The sequence below is a fragment of the Papilio xuthus genome, unplaced genomic scaffold (assembly GCF_000836235.2).
Source record: "Papilio xuthus unplaced genomic scaffold, Pxut_1.1 DF825946.1, whole genome shotgun sequence".
NCBI classification, from domain to species: Eukaryota; Metazoa; Arthropoda; class Insecta; order Lepidoptera; family Papilionidae; genus Papilio; species Papilio xuthus.
Genome location: NW_013532703.1, coordinates 14,208,319 through 14,224,780, shown reverse-complemented (window position 1 = coordinate 14,224,780; position 16,462 = coordinate 14,208,319). Strand labels below are relative to the sequence as shown.

General features: G+C 32.4%; 1 protein-coding gene across 10 annotated transcripts in view; it reads left to right on the top strand.

The window, feature by feature from the left end:
• kcc (solute carrier family 12 member kcc) overlaps positions 1-16,462 on the top strand; it is a 185,846-nt gene that overhangs the window by 146,160 nt on the left and 23,224 nt on the right. The window contains exons 1-2 of one of the 10 annotated variants that reach the window (XM_013320403.1): positions 10,779-10,856; positions 12,350-12,490. The exons of 8 other annotated variants lie outside the window; for them this stretch is intronic. In XM_013320403.1, coding sequence (XP_013175857.1) covers positions 12,406-12,490 — 85 coding nt within the window. In that variant the 5' untranslated portion in view covers positions 10,779-10,856; positions 12,350-12,405. Of the gene's footprint in view, positions 1-10,778; positions 10,857-12,109; positions 12,491-16,462 lie in introns of those variants that run through there. One more of the 10 variants, XM_013320404.1, reaches the window with a different exon arrangement.

The window sequence follows — 16,462 nt, the reverse complement described above, 5'->3', positions numbered from 1 at the left end:
AAAGTTCTATTGTAACCGTTATTTTATTAATATAGATAGATAAAATTAATATAGTGTCAGAGAAATGCCACAACCCTCGTTAGCGCAAAATGAACGCTGTACCAAATTTAACATTTCCATGAATATTGCCCTCGGGCCAATTTAATAACCGTTTAAAATTGCCTAGCCAAAGTTAATTTACAATTGGTCACAACAGCAATATTTGGTTTATATTCTAATTTATTACTAAAACGATACGGATTGAATTGAAATTAGCCGTGAATGTTAAACTACGTTTAGACGTTTACGTTTAAAAAAATAAATAGTAGCCGATTCTCAGACCTAGTGAACAGTCTTATAAAATTTCTTAAAAAAAGGTCAAACCGTTTCGGAAGAGTTTCGTAACTAACATTGTGACACTAGAATTTTATTAACAAGATCGTTTATGTAATGCGTCATTGGGTAAGGAAATATTAAGGAAATATTTTTGAAATAAATTTGAATTACTTTTTTTCTACATATAGATATTTGCTAATAGTCAAATGGAATATATTTATGGTTAAAATTATAATGATAGGGACTTTGTTTCGTGGTCTTTGCAACCAAACTAAAATTATCTCGCGGAAAACTAAAAATAACTTCTAAGCATTTTTTTAGTGAACGAGGCCAACACTCGACCTGTATTTTACTTGTATTTAAAAGATGTCTACTTTAGTATTTTAATAAAGCAGTCATAATTAAGAATATGTGAATCTTAACTTTAGATAAAATAACTAGATCCTTTAATCCGAATAACATAAAAAATTTGATCCAATTAATTAAATTACAATTGCAATTAAGTATTTCTGTGTATGACTTTTTCTTTAACTTATAAATATAAATAAAACTGTTTGTCAAAATTTGACACGGTAAATTACGAGGCATTAGTACAAATTTTGTTGATTTTTTTTTAAATATTAGCAGATTTTTTTTTCTAAATTTACTAATACTTCTTTGACAATTCCAACTAAGCTCTATGCTTGTGCTAGGATATGGTTTACGACAATAGTCGAATGGCGGGATTTGAACCCCCGACCTCGTGATCGGAAATCCGTACCCTTAACCATCAGGCTATTGACGCTTATATTAATTAAATAAATCATTATTGTATCGCAAACATTTAATATTACTATTATTTTTATGACATGCATAAGTTAACGAGTACACAACTCGTGTAAAACGATATGCGACCTATTTACTGTGTATATAGTGTCATCCCCGCGCGTGCTCTTGTTTTTACAACAAACGACAAAGTTTTACTTGTCATATGTACGTTAATTTCACGATGTAATCTTTTTGTACACTGCACGCTCTGATAAAATACAAGAAAATGCTTTTGAAATGTGTAAAACTATATGTGTAATAAGTAAAATAACATGTGTAATTGTGTAAAATTATTATATATGTGTACATGTATGTGTAAATGTGTAATCTGTAAAATACCACAACGTGTAAACGAAATATCAAAGTACTATCTTATTAATTAATTGCGATTAGGAATATTATAAATGTGTATCAATTTGTTTCTTGTAAGTCTTTCCTATCTTTTGTAAAATAAAAGATATGAGTAATCTATGCAAGGTTTTTTTATTGCTAAATAATAACTGTTTTTGGAAATATTAGTACCGAATATTATTTTTAAATAGTATAAATATGTAATCATAGTAAATAAAGTAAATATTTCACATAGAGTGTGAATTGGTAAAAGAAAAGAAAATTATTTCAGCGAAAGATTCTGGTCGCGTTTGCTATTCACGGAGGGCAAGTATTTGAAATGAGAAATCGGTTTTACGAAAAGCCTAGAGAGGTAGTCAGTTATCTCTATATGTAAGATAAAATCATAAGAGACAGACCAAATATGTAAAATTTGTTCTAAACTGATAGCGACTATTTTCTAACTTGATCATTTTCGCTCACAGGAACGAAATCTTACTAATATTATTAATGCTCAAGAAGCTCTCGCTACACAGTTGGATTAAGGGCCCGATACAAAAGGCAGCTATCCTAGAAACCGCGCGCATCGTGAGAAGGTTCCTGTCTCTGTAGCCCTGACGACTGGTTGTTTGAGTCATGGGATTCCGCAGCCGGTGGTGTTCTATTTTTAATATAATATGTTTTGTATATTTTTTTTGGATATGAAATGTATTATATTAGAAATATGATAAATAAATGTATATGATATTATTAATGCGAATGTTTAGATGGATGGATGGATGGATAGATGGATGTTTGTTTAAAGGTATTTCCAGAACGGCTGAACGGATCTCGATTAAATTTAGCGTACTTATAAAACACAGTCTGGAAGAACACTTAGACTACTAATTTTTAATTCCGTGCGGAAAAAGTCACGGGCGACAGCTAGTTCGATCATAAATACGCAAAGCATTACTATTACGCAGCTGGTATCTTAAAAAAATATAAGACACGCCCTAAGTTCAGTGTACAAGGTTCGTGTTTCAACCCTACTGCATATTTTATGTACGGCCCGTTTGCAAGGAATATTTGATGGCCGCCATATTTTACGCGAATTTTAGGGTTGCCTGAGTTTTACGTACCCAGTTAAAATTCGTCTCTGTCCGCCAATTAATTTGAATTATGTTGAATTAATTACCTTACTACCAACGCTAACGCTTTATAAATATGTTTTTTATTATTTTTTTAATTGCGACGCGTGATAACAAAATTAAGTTTCTGTTATTTTCATTAGGTGAGATAAAATCAATAAAAATGTCAATACGCGATTACTCATTTGTTAAACATGAATTATGTGCATAATATTTGCCGTTCAAAGTTTAATTTAAACAAAAGACATGTGTTATTCGCATGTTTAAACTTAGTTCAGACAATATGTATCTTGTATTATATTTAAGTATAAGGAACGAGTTGTTTGCAGTGCCCTCCAAAGTTTCACTAGAAGCCCGCGACTGTTTACTCTGACGAACATAACTGATGCTCAGACATTCTGCTATATCGCTATTTACGCTTTAAAATTTCATACTAAGTGCAAACAACTGAGTGTATCTTTGTTCAAAGTGTTAATATGATGATGTAAGCATATAAGCTCTGTTTTACCACAATGAAGTAGATTAAATCTAATAAAATATACTAAACTAAGTTTGAAATGTTTATGCACTCTTTTACTTTATGAAGCACTAGCTGTCGCCCGCGACACCGTCAGCACGGATTTAAAAAATCTTAATAAGTAGCCTATGTGTTCTTCCTATAATATAAAAAAAACTTACATAATTATATGAAATAATATCCCAGTGTAAATCTTTTTAAGTTGATCTATTTTTTTTTCTTGACTTCAACATAGAATTTCTTCTCTAGTTTAAACAGTAAAATGTTTCCTTAAACGTTTCAAACAAAACTTTATGTAGCAACACATTAGTCCCGCTCTCGACAAAGAAAATGACTCGCCTCCGGCCGTTGTTGCTCCTAACGTTTGTATTAATACTTCCTTTTGTAGTTTGTTTCTCGCACAACTTCGCCTTTCACAGCATTTCACTAAACGTCAAATGGAAATTCATTTTATTCAATAAAAGAGTAATAAAAAAGGTGAAAGTTATTTGATGACCTTACAAAGTATGTCAAGCTAAATAAGAAATTAAATTCCATACCGTTGAGGTTTAGGCTAAGTGCCATCTGCGCTCGGCTACCTCAAGCCTGGTGAAGCTGTAAATACCTCCTCAAGGCAAACAGTGGTAATTCAGTCACAAAAAAAAATCCATACCGTCTTCGAATTATTTCAAGCTTAAACCTAATATGGTATGTTTGTAGTTGCATTGTTTCACACGTCGTTTTCTCAAATTCGAGGCAAATAAAACAATTATATCGAAAGAAATGCTTATGAATGAAGGCATTGTGAAACGAGCGCTGACACAAACGTGTTACGACGATCATAAAACCAGTGGATGTAATCCAATTAGGTAAAAGACACCGCCAAGAATGTAAAATAAAAGGTTTACGCAATCTCCTTTGCTGCTTGTCTTCGCTCCTCTGCGGGAAAGATACTTAATTGTTAATGTACTTAAAGCTATTAAGTACGGATTTTTAAAAAAATCTTAAAATAAATTATTTCTTTATGTACTAGTACATCGTAATAATTTATTGAACAAAGTTGTGAGAGTCTTCTGTAAAAGACCTCAGTCCAGAAAAGTGGTATTTTAAATAATAGTCGTTGAATCTGTTCTCCCATGATTATTTCTGTCAAAGCATTTTCAATATGAAAACACCCCTTCTCTTCTAAAACAACAGCGTTGAATTAATGAATATTCATGGAATTAACGGATGTTTTATGCCGCAAGCTGACATGTAATTATGCAAATGAATAACAAACTGTTAAGAATATAATCGTGAGTGACAAGTTTGCGTCATAGTTGCGAAGCTGCCTTATGCTAGTTTCACACACGGGTGGAAAAGTTAAGCAGTGTAGTAGGATATTACACTGTCCTACTGGATATCCTATTGTTCTGCGCCGTGTGAAAGTAGCATTATGTAGGCAAAATGCCGCATCCGCACTTCGAATCACCGCTCAAAGAGTACGTAATAAGTCCCATTGATGTCCGATGATAAGGCACGGAGTACACTGTCGAGGGCTATTTAGCGCTCCCTCCGCTAGAGGGCATCATGATTATAGTACTTCGCCTCTGATATAGTCATGTAACCAATTTATTTTTAAACTTGATGCAAATATTGCGTCTGTATCAATCAAGCGAAAAGTTATGATGCTTATTTATTCCTAATAAATTGATAGTTTCGAAAAAAAACTGAACTAATTTAAAAGTTATGCTAGCAATAGGAACTTTATATTTAATAGTCAATTATCTGGCGTATTGCACTGCCGAAACTGATGTACAAAAACCATAACGTCATCCCTTTCACTCTTGTAGAATGAAAAGAGATATAAATATTTTTGTACAGGTGTTTAGACGTATAGTGAGCTGATGATGAACCTAAGGTAACGTTATTCTATTTACTCGTAATATGCATGTTTAATTGTCAAATTAATGTTCCTCTGCGGTCAAATTGGTATGATAATATTGTCATAAATTCTACAATAGCGCAATTATGTCTTTATTTCCCGTGACGCCTTTTGTACTAGACAGCATTTTTATTGCTTTTCATATAATCTGTATTATTCTAATAACACATTTTATTATATCTTTGTATTCAATAGTACAAAATAACGTACAAGGACACCGATAAAACAATAACATCTCTGGTCACAAAAAGTACAAGAATTGTGTATACGAATAACCGATGGGAGCGTCGGTGGCTCAGTGGTCAAGCACTTGACTTGCAATCTGTAGGTCCTGGGTTCGAATCCCGCCATGTACCAATGTGTTTTTCGATTTTCGATTTACATATGTACATTTATCCGACGTTCTTACGGTGAAGGAAAACATCATGATGCAACCTGCACATATCTGAGAAGAAATTCAAAGATATGTGTCAAGTCAACCAACCCGCACTTGCCCAGCGTGGTTGACTATGGCCTAATCACCCTTAACTTAGGGTAGGCTCCGAGCCCCTCGGTGGGGACGTATAGTGAGCTGATGATGATGTCATAACCGATGATATAAAATTGTACTGCGTCTTTATGATATATTTTATATTATTTTATCTCAGTCACAAACAAGTTGTAACAAACATTAGTGAATGTTAAGTGACAACTTAAGTGCCGATGTTCAGTTTTCATCAACCATTTCACGATACACCTGTACCTAACATGAATCATGTCATCATCATCAACCTACCCTTATCCCTATCGAGGGTCGGCACAGTATGTACTACTCCTCCATACATCTCTATCAGCCGTCATATCCGAGTCTACCCCCTTCTTACGCATATCCTCTTTCTAACATGAATCATGTAATGGTTTTAATAAAAAGCTTCTTTTTAATAACAAAATTTACTTAAAGATTGTCTATAATTTAGTCGATATAAGGAGTTGCAAGTAATTTTTATTGCGAACATAACAAAGGTCGCGATGTAGATAACCTCACGTTCACCGGCGGCGCCCGAGCTCGAGCAAATATACTTGTTGACATTATGATATAACCATAGACATACAAATACAACAGAACTAACACATCTACTTTGAAATATAAGCTCCTTACAAACTCTTCTGTTTATTTAATCCATCTCTATTATTTACCGTAGTAAAAATATATGCTGAAATAGAAACTGCAAGTGTGGTAACGGCCTTACAATGTTAAAGTACAAACTATTGGAGGAACTATAATTTCGCATATGTTTTAATTCTTTATAATTTAACGCTTGACCACAAAATTAACCAGAACACAAAGTATTTGTCAGAGCAAATTACGCAAGTTTTTTAAAAAAAAATCTTTCTTAGCATCTAAAGATTCCAAAAATTGCTATGCTTCACTCTTAAGTGAAATGAATTTTTGGAAAATTTAAATTTAAAGCTATGGAAATATCCATCCAATAAATGTATGTATTTTTATGCAATATTATATGTTCAGTATTACATGTTTCTGTATACTTGTTCAGTACACTGAATATAATATATTTTAACAAATTAAACATACAACATTAATAAATACAGAAACCGGATCGCTACATTAATTATTTTCAAAAGCTATAGCCCTCAGTATTGTTAAAACCGCAAATACGATACACCGATTCTGCATCGTCGAACATTGAATCAGAAATATTTTTGTTAATATTATACAGACGCAGCGTAGCAAATAAAATATATTTATGAAATTTAATTTTATAGGTAAATATAATAATGTTAAAAAGTCAATATAGGATTTTTTACATTGCACATTTATCAGAAATTGCGGATTGAAAACCTTCCTTCGTATATTCTAGTTAACCATTATATACTAGCATATTATTTGAGATTGATTTGTGAAAATATTATATAATACATTTTCATATTTAGTCATTCAATTTAAATTCGTTGTAAGAAATAATTACGTAAAATCAGATAGTCAATAATTTCAATAATTACCGAACATCCCGTTCCATGTAAATTTAATTAATTGGCACGATATTCAATTAATTAGGTGCACTGTTCCGAAGTCATGTATATGAAATATTAATTTTCAATTAGTCATTCATATTACATACTATCAGTTAAATAATTTCACAGATATAACGAAAATTGAATTGTAATTAAACACATTGAATTAATGTACTTATATTAATAATAGTTGTCGCCCGCGACTCCGTCCGGGTAGAATGAAAAAAAGCTTAAGTAGGTCCTGGCTATTCGGCTTTAAAACCTTCCCTAGATCTCCACGAACGTTTCAAGAACAAGATAAGATAAATCCGTTCAGCCGTTCTCGAGTTTTAGCGAGACTAACGAACAGCAATTGATTTTTATATATATAGATAGATATAGATTTAGATGTGTAGATTGAAAACAAAAACTTTAAAGATATTGCCAGTCGATGTGTGAATTAAGGTAATCTAATAATATGTATGAGTATAAATCATCATCTGCCCTTTTTGTAGAGATAAAGGGTAGACACAGTATAACACTTTTTATCTCTATCAGCCGTCATATCTGAATTCACTCCCTTCGGATATCTAAGGGTATATAAATAAACATACCCTTAGAAGGGCTACCCTAAGGCTATAGGAAGGAATATAAGGAAAGAAGGAAGCTATTTAAATAAATGTAAACTATTTATGTTTGTCCTTAATGCAATTTTAGACGACTAGTCATATTAAAATGTATCTTTTGGTTAAAATTACTTTGGTACCCTACAGTGTTATAGAGATATAGTTATACGGGTACATTGTTTTTTTTAATAAACCCTTTATTTTTCTTTGTCATGTTTCATTGAAAACATAATAAAAAGTTAGCAAGGTTAAAGTGTAAAGGGTTGATCTACGAGAATATAAGGCTGTCGTATAAATAGAAAATCAATATTATCTGAGAATTTGGTATATTTGTGTTATGTAAACATGACCGAACTTTGTATGTAGATTGGTTTTGTGTTGTTTTGTTCGAATTCCCAGAGTGTGTATTGTGATTTGTACAAACAGAAAGGCAACGCATCTATAACTTTATTAAATATTGCTTTGAATATAAATAGAGAAATAAAAACATGAAACCTCTAAAAAAATTTAAGAACCCGTATGTTTTTAACATATAAGACAAAATTTGAAAAAAATAAATCCGTTAAAATAATATTTTATTAAGCTGAATTCTTTATTATTTTAAAACAATGACGTCATAAATGTATAGAAATAACATTCATTTTGTAGAATACTTGAAACAGTAATAACTTGTCTACGTATGCTACAGCGACTGCTTTGTGTAGTTTTGGCCTAAAGTTGTCTGTTTGATGGACTCTAGTACAATAGAAAGGGACGGTCGTTTCCTCTCCTCGACAGTTCTTTGTTAGTAATGTTTTTGCTCGTTTGCCAGTATTTAAATACTTGTGTAGTATTTAAATACTTTCAACATTTTATACAGTTTGTTAATTATTTTTATTTTGTCTTTCTTATTAAAAACATTGATAACAATTTCATCATCATCAGCTCTCTATAGGCCATAGTCAACCACGCTGGCCAACTGCGGGTTGGTTGACTACACACATATCTTTGAATTTCTTCTCAGATATGTGCAGGTTGCATCAGGATGTTTTCCTTCACCGTAAGAACGTCGGATAAATGTAAATATGAATATCGGAAATCAAAAAAACACATTGGTACATGGCGGTATTCGAACCCAGGACCTGCAGATTGCAAGTCAAGTGCTGGACCCCTGAGCCACCGACACTCTTCATATTTTACCAAAGCTTATTGACTTATTTTTTGCGATAACACCAAACAACTCGTTGTAAATGAACAAATATTTGTTAGTAAAACATGAATAGATAAAATATCCGTTTGATAAAATACTAATTTTATCTTAATGATAAACATCATATGTATGTAAACAAATAATTTTACGTAAATTTGAACACAAAATGAGAAAACTCCGATCCCACATTATTACAAATGGTAGGCCGTACTCAAGTCCCTTAGAAAGTTTTCTCCGTTATTCGACCACTAATTTTCCTTTTTTCTCGCCACGTCATCGTATAGTATTAAATGCTAAGTGGAAAAGAGGTTGTAATGTTGCTCCTATTAGATTAATATTTCATCTTTACTTTCCCGACAGTTGGCCTGAAACCTTACGGATACAGTTTTATAACTTATTCCTATTATTATTTCAAGTTTTAGTCAATCTAAAAATTTCCAATTAAGTTTCGTATAAAGTATAAACAAATCTTTAATATTAACTCTTGGTTAAGGTTAATTATTAACACGTTATTTTTGTTAAAATATATATTTTAAAATTCTATTACGCATTTATTTTAGATATGTTATGAACCTGAATATTTATTTACACAAACTCATTCGTGGCAGCTCTCCCAGTAGTATTGCAAAAGCTTTTAATAAAGTGAAAAAATATAAATATTTGTAAGAGAAATGAAATTTCATTTCATGGTATTTTTTAAATATGCTTACTATTGATAATAAAAAAAACTCTTAAGATTAAATCCTTTTTTATTTAATAAAATAATTTTTAATGTCAAAGTTTAAACAATAATAAACTTAGAGAAGATCTTTATTTTTTTGTATGTATTTTCTTATTCGAGTTAGTATGTACATTGAACATAATAAATGAACAATAGACAATGATGTTAGAGAACATTTAAATTATAATAATTATAGTTATCACTTTTTTTTCTTACTACATGAGTACTTTCTACTTGTTATTTTGTGTTATGCTTGCAACAATGTAAATAAAACGAAATGACCAGCCAAATTTATAATGCAAGAGTTCGGTCTTCAACTTTATTACGTTATCCAACGATTCGAGTGATTAATGTATTTTGTTTGCTATATAAGCGAGCAAAGTCAGATACACGGCTAGTGTACGGCTATAGTCTATAGAACAATGGCTCGCTGCGACCCTTCATTTAGGCCGGATACACTAAAATTTGGCAGCAGGCCATGGGGGGAACAATTTAGAAAAGAAAATTATTATAAGATAAGAATTAGGTTAGATATACCAAGTAGGTCAATTACTTTTATCATATCATACTGTATCTACATGTTTATATGTAATTTGTATTTATCTTGTTATTTATTAGACATAGTCATAAAGATGTCATAAAAAATATTGTAATGCACTTAACCCACAAAAATATTCAATTTTGAAATCTAATTTGAAATTATTTAGCGAATTTAACAAAATAGCTACATATTGTGTCAATAGAATAAGTAAAGTTTAAGTTTTATTTCCAATTGTTAAATTTGTTATGAGTAACTATTTCATTCTTAGTAAGTAATGCTATTAAATTTTACTCAAAAAAATTAAGTAATTGGGTCATACATAGAAAAAGAAAAACGACATGGGAGACATTCGAAACAATTCAATAGTATTAGTAAAGATCGCCTCGTATGTGGCATGCGGAGATAAAAAACCGGGGCGAAGATAAAGCGGGAGCGTATCGTAAATCAGTACGGGGCGGAGAGGGAATTGAAACGTCGCGGCGTCGGGCGGGCGGCGGACGGGACGCGTGCGCGGAGGCACGGGGTTGGCGGGGCGGCGGGGCGTGCGGCGCAGCCTCCCGGTGCAGCACTCCGCCGCCGCCCGCCGCCCGCATCGATCCCGCCCGGGCAGCAGCACTCGGCTGCTCGCGCTGCTCGACGCGCCGGCACGCGCTCGCGCCCGCCCCGACTCCCGCCCGCCCCCGCTACCCGCTACACATCTCACCACAGTGCTGCAGATTAACGCTTACGTAACGTTCAGGCTATTGTGCGTGACAGGTTCTTAGTGAATGCCGATTCTCCGAAAGGCCAGTATACATAAAATGCTTACATTCATTCTCAAAATCCATTTTATTATTTCAAATCGACATCATACGAGGAGCGCGTAGAGAAAGTGCCCGCTACGTTCGTAGACTCTGCTACGCACGCACCTAACCTCGCAGTTTCATACGCGCCTTCCCGCCGATTCTTAACCACTTGCATACAAATTACGGTCTTATCGCTTTGTACTTAAAGTTGAAAAAGGATTTTCTTTAAATTTAAATAGTAAAAGTTTAAGTGCGTCTTACAAACTTTCAATATACACTGGGTATTAGCGCGCCATTAATAAAATTTCATGAAATAAATCATTTATCGTCAATCATTTTAATTTAAAGGACCCTAATAAAACATAAACCACATAATCATACGACAATTTTTTGTACATCTTCATCCTTTGATTACATTTATTGCACTTTGGTATCGCATCTCATTTTCACAAAAAGAATAGTGTAATGTAAATAATTCGATAAGAAAAATGCAAAATAATTATTAGAAAAAATCGCATTTTAAGTATTATATGTAATACTAACCCTAATTTTATTTTCCCTTATTTATTTTTATTCTTTTTTCCATCTTTATTTCTTAATTTTTTCAATTTTTGGTGTAATTGATCTATTCGCATGTTTTTGTTTAAGAATTGTTTCATTTGACATCCAAGTAATTTTTTCATTTTCTTTTGTTTTTTTTTGATCTGATTGAATACAATATCACTTAAGAATATGCTGCCTATAAACCTAGCTGTTTAAATATCTACCTTAAATCTTAATCCGTAAGGTGCTGATTTCAAAGCAGCACACGGAAATGAAAATGAAATTGAGTTTAGTTTTAGCTCGTATTTGAATCTGGCTTTATTTAGAAACCACTTTTACTTTCATAGACATTCCATATCACTCGACTTGTAATGGAATAACTTAACAAACATAAATCATCACTCGCTTATTTAAAACATGTTAATTATTTAAAATAGATAATTAAATATTAGCATACGTGTTTGTCACTGCGCATGTATTTGGTCAAATACAAAACATGTGGCACATCTATTTAACACTAATTAAATGATTCCAAGCACTAATTAGTGTTGGCAATTTAGTGATTGACATAGTCTTTATATTTGTCAAACAAGGACGCGTCAAGTCACGGCGTAAGCGCAACGTGATCTCTATCGATTAATACATCACGTCCTAGAAAACACATAAAAGAAACCCAACATTGTTAGAAATAAGTAAATACGAAGGACTATGGCACAGCGATGCCGTGGAAGCGCTGATTATTTATTTAAAACAAATATAATCCATTGCCAAACGCGTTTTGCGGCCGATTTTTTGTATTTCTATGAGTAAAAGTAAATAGAGTGTCGGAGTATTTATTTATTAGTCATAGAAAATCACTCATCGTCCATCGCTCATCAATTTAGTGTATTTGGCCCCAAGGAGTGGTCGCGTGCGCACTAATATTATAAAATTGACGTATTCAAAAACAGTAATGAAAGGCGGAGTCGTCGCGTAAGTTCGGGCGTTTTCGGCAAGTGCTGTGAACATGTCCTCGGAAAAAGAAAAGATGGCGACCAACGAAAAGAAGTCGCCCTCAAACAAGAGTAACTGTGCGTCGCCCGGGAAGAAAGGTAATTATAATTTTAGCACGCAGATTAAAAAATACATTAAGCAGGACAAAAATGTAATTAATTTTAACAAAATCAAAATATTAACTATAGAACAATTTTTATCAAATGAATTTCATTTGAACTCAAAGAAAGACATCCTCTTTTCTGGTATCGTCATTTAAGAATTTATAACTCTACCTACATTGAAATAACCTGTTTCGTAATTATCTTACAAGTATTTAATATGGGCTGGTGGATTATAACAGTATATAGGCAATAACTATAGAAATAATTTCAAGTATTAAGTATAAAATTAAATTGAATATTTAATTAATCTTCCTCGCGCCGCCGGATAAATTTTAATATTGTACGGTATTAATAATTCCTTACACGACTTTAAACTTTAATATAAATAAAAGAATATTAACCTTAATTGTAATTTAGAAATCTTCATTGTAATTAGTGTTGTTGAATAAAAATTTAAACTATAATAAGTTTTTTTACAATAAATTATAACGAATTTAAAAATGATAAAAAATTATTATTTGCATAAATATTAATTAATTCGATCTTTTATTATAAAAAAAAAACAAATTGCGAAAAAGTTTTATTTTTTTTATAAAATTCAGTTTCATAGAAAATGTGTAATCTATAATACTTTTTTATTTAGCTCTCTAACTACGTCAGAAGAAATGTATTTACCTTACTTAGTACACGCCGCCCATCGGGTCTTTTTCGGCAACGGTGTTTAGAAGCTCATTTTTCATTGGCAATAAAAAGAAAAAAAATAGTTTCTTTCAATTTACCACAAAAAGAATTTCACTGAAAAGGCGAATTAACTAGTAAAAAATCTAGTAAATTGACTAGAATGCAAAATTCGGATTTGATTGGCAAGATGGTGAAATCGATAAAACGGCAAAACCACGCGCGTAAAAGTATCACTACTTAATATTTACGCATATAACCTTCACCTAGGAGTGTATAGCAAGGTGAAAGAAAGAAAATACGGAACTAAACACGTGTCGCACTTGTCAGGCTTCACGCCTTTACACACCCAAAGCCGGGGAATCCGGTTAATGCAACATGATCGTACGCACCGATTAAGTATATTTCTATTACTACAAACTTTAATGTACTAATGTGAACGAATGAATTCATTATAAGTGTTTATTTTATTGATGATATATACATACAATTACGAGTGAAATAAATACGAACTTGAAGATGCTTTGTGTAAGTTTAATCTACAATAAATGCAGTCATTAAGGCAAATACTGAACTTAAAACTCACAATTTGTTAATCAGAATCACCATTAAGGATATAAATTATTTTTTTACTTATATATTTAATATATGTTCACTATACTTATGAGAGAAGTTCCGCTGTCTTCCCTAAAATTAGGGTTAATTATTATTCACATGTGATTAATGATTCGATAACGACTAAAAGCGTAATTAAGAATCGTACAAAACTAAACAGACTGCTTTTTAACAGTGTCCAGTTAATTGATGAGGGATCGATTGTACAAGAATTAGATACGCGTCTTCTATGTGAATATATTTTATTCCATCTTTTATTTTCCTGTCACAATCACAAATCACAACTGTGGCTTTTCGTTATCTTTCTGATGCCGATGATTTAACAGTGGTAAAGCCCGCTTTAACATCGTCGCACGAATTGAAATATGACCACACAGCAGACAGGCGTGAACTGGAAGCAATTCCACGTTTCGTCTGATGAGTGTGCGTCCCGGAGGTCTAATTTAGTCCTCTTTCCCTTCCCACCCTTTTTCTTATAAGGAAATAATGTGAAGTAGAAGTGGATTTTCCGGATGAGAGGATGCATGGAATGGGAAAATATTTTCTTCTGTACATCGTCTCCTCCGTCGATCAAAGTTAGGCAACGCATATGCAATTGCGTATTACTATGGGCAACGGTCACTTCTCTATTTCAGCGATTTCAGGTGGCCGCTCGCTCGTTTGCCACCTTTTGATATAAAAAAGCGATTCCTGTTGGCCGCTCGCTCGTTTGCCACATTATGATATAAAAAAAATTGAGGATTACACTATGACATGATACACGGTAAACTTAGAGTACACATCTCTGTATGGACACTAGTGTCGCTGATTGCAAGATTTATTGCTACGCGATAATTGATGTCGCGTCAGCCGTTGTGTAAAAATCCGTACAAGTGAAAAGTGTACAGACATTATTGTCGGACATTTTTGTCGTAGTCTAATAGTACCTTTACAAATTTATTTATTTACACCTAAGTTTTAACTGAACAGTACGACTAGTAACTTAAAGATTGTGTTGTTAAAACGGAACGTCTTTAACCGGCTTATGGTTATAAAAGATATTTTCTAGTACGCTTTTAACTTTTTTCCTTACCTCATTACACTTTAAATAACACGGCATTCTATATCTTGAAGCATATGAACGAGCTCAAGTTATAAAATAATCCTGTGAAGCCGCAACAATGGCGAGCATTTAGCCCCAGGGGCGGGGGTTAAACGCTAAGATACATATTCAAGTTTATTATTATTAACATGTAAATAGTTTGACCGCTAAAAAGCAAGGAGGTTGCGACCCTTATCCTTTTTACTCGACTGATTATATTTTTAGCTAGTTCGTATATCCATAAGTACGTTACCTTCTCTCTGAAATGGTTTGATAACAATATTTAATTAAATAAATAAACCATAAGCCCCATTACTGTACTTCTATGATAAAACAAGATAAGAATATCTATCGAATGACATCTCTCTCTTTAAATTCGGACAATCGGTTTTGTTACAGGGTAAATCAAAACACATCCACAAGATTCCCTACTTTTTATAAAAAATCCGACTAATTCTGTACCGACTATAGATTTTGCGGTACAGCTACAGATAAAACTGTGTGGGTTTTATTTGTGTGACGTGTCTATAAACAATATAAGCGACGTCAATCTGACAAGCTTTCTCTAGAGATTTGAGCTAAAGCTAAGCTACGTAGATTTAGCCACTTCTAACTAAACCTTGTTGATATACTGTGTTATACTTATATTTTGACGTACGTTCTCTGTACGAATCAAAAAAGTTATCCATTACATAGTATTTTTGGTAATTTTGTCATATCTTTGTGATAGAAAAATATAACTACACAAATTTAACTAAAGCGATTTCCAGTATGTTTGTGATTTTTTATGAAGAAGCAACCTTATTTTATTCTACCTAAATTTATAACACATATTAAATGTTGATCTATACTTTTCGAGATATTTATATTTAAACTAATGAATTTCTTTTTACCAACTTAAAAAACCTTAATTTTTGGATGAAATTGGATAAAACAAAAACATTTTATATTCAGCCTGTCGCTGAAGTTTAAATACGCGTTCTTTATAAAGTTCGTTAATTAAATCCGACGACTGTACTTTCCTAAAAGTTTTTCTGGACTCTTTTTATTCACATATCGTATATTAACTTTGAGTTTTTCTTGGAACTCCTAAAAACAGAGTTTCAGGACTTTTTAAACTATATCCAATTATGTTTATTACTTTCGACCTTTTTCTAAATTGAGTACTTGTGTTTAAGATGAAAACTACATTTCTATTAACATGATTTCCACTTTATCTACTCTAAAGGTTTCTTTGTAATACGTACTACAACTCTATAATTGTTACTCCAAACTTATCTTACAGTGTGTTGTGTCTGTTTTTAAATATCGCATAAATATCTGATAGTTTGTTCTAAAATCAGATTGACAGCAATACCAACCAAATATATAAAAACAGTAGTATTAATTTAATGTAAAAAAACAGTAAATTCCTACCAAATATTGAAATACTTCAAAGGCGAAAATGTAAAAGAGTCTGTTTCAAATTGTCATACCAAAGGGGATATTAAATTCTGTTCGTTTGGTTGAAATCCTTTGTGCCCTCCGCGGGAAACGGACGAACACAATTTCCAGTTAAATTCGGCAACGCACTTTGACTTTCATCGAGCACC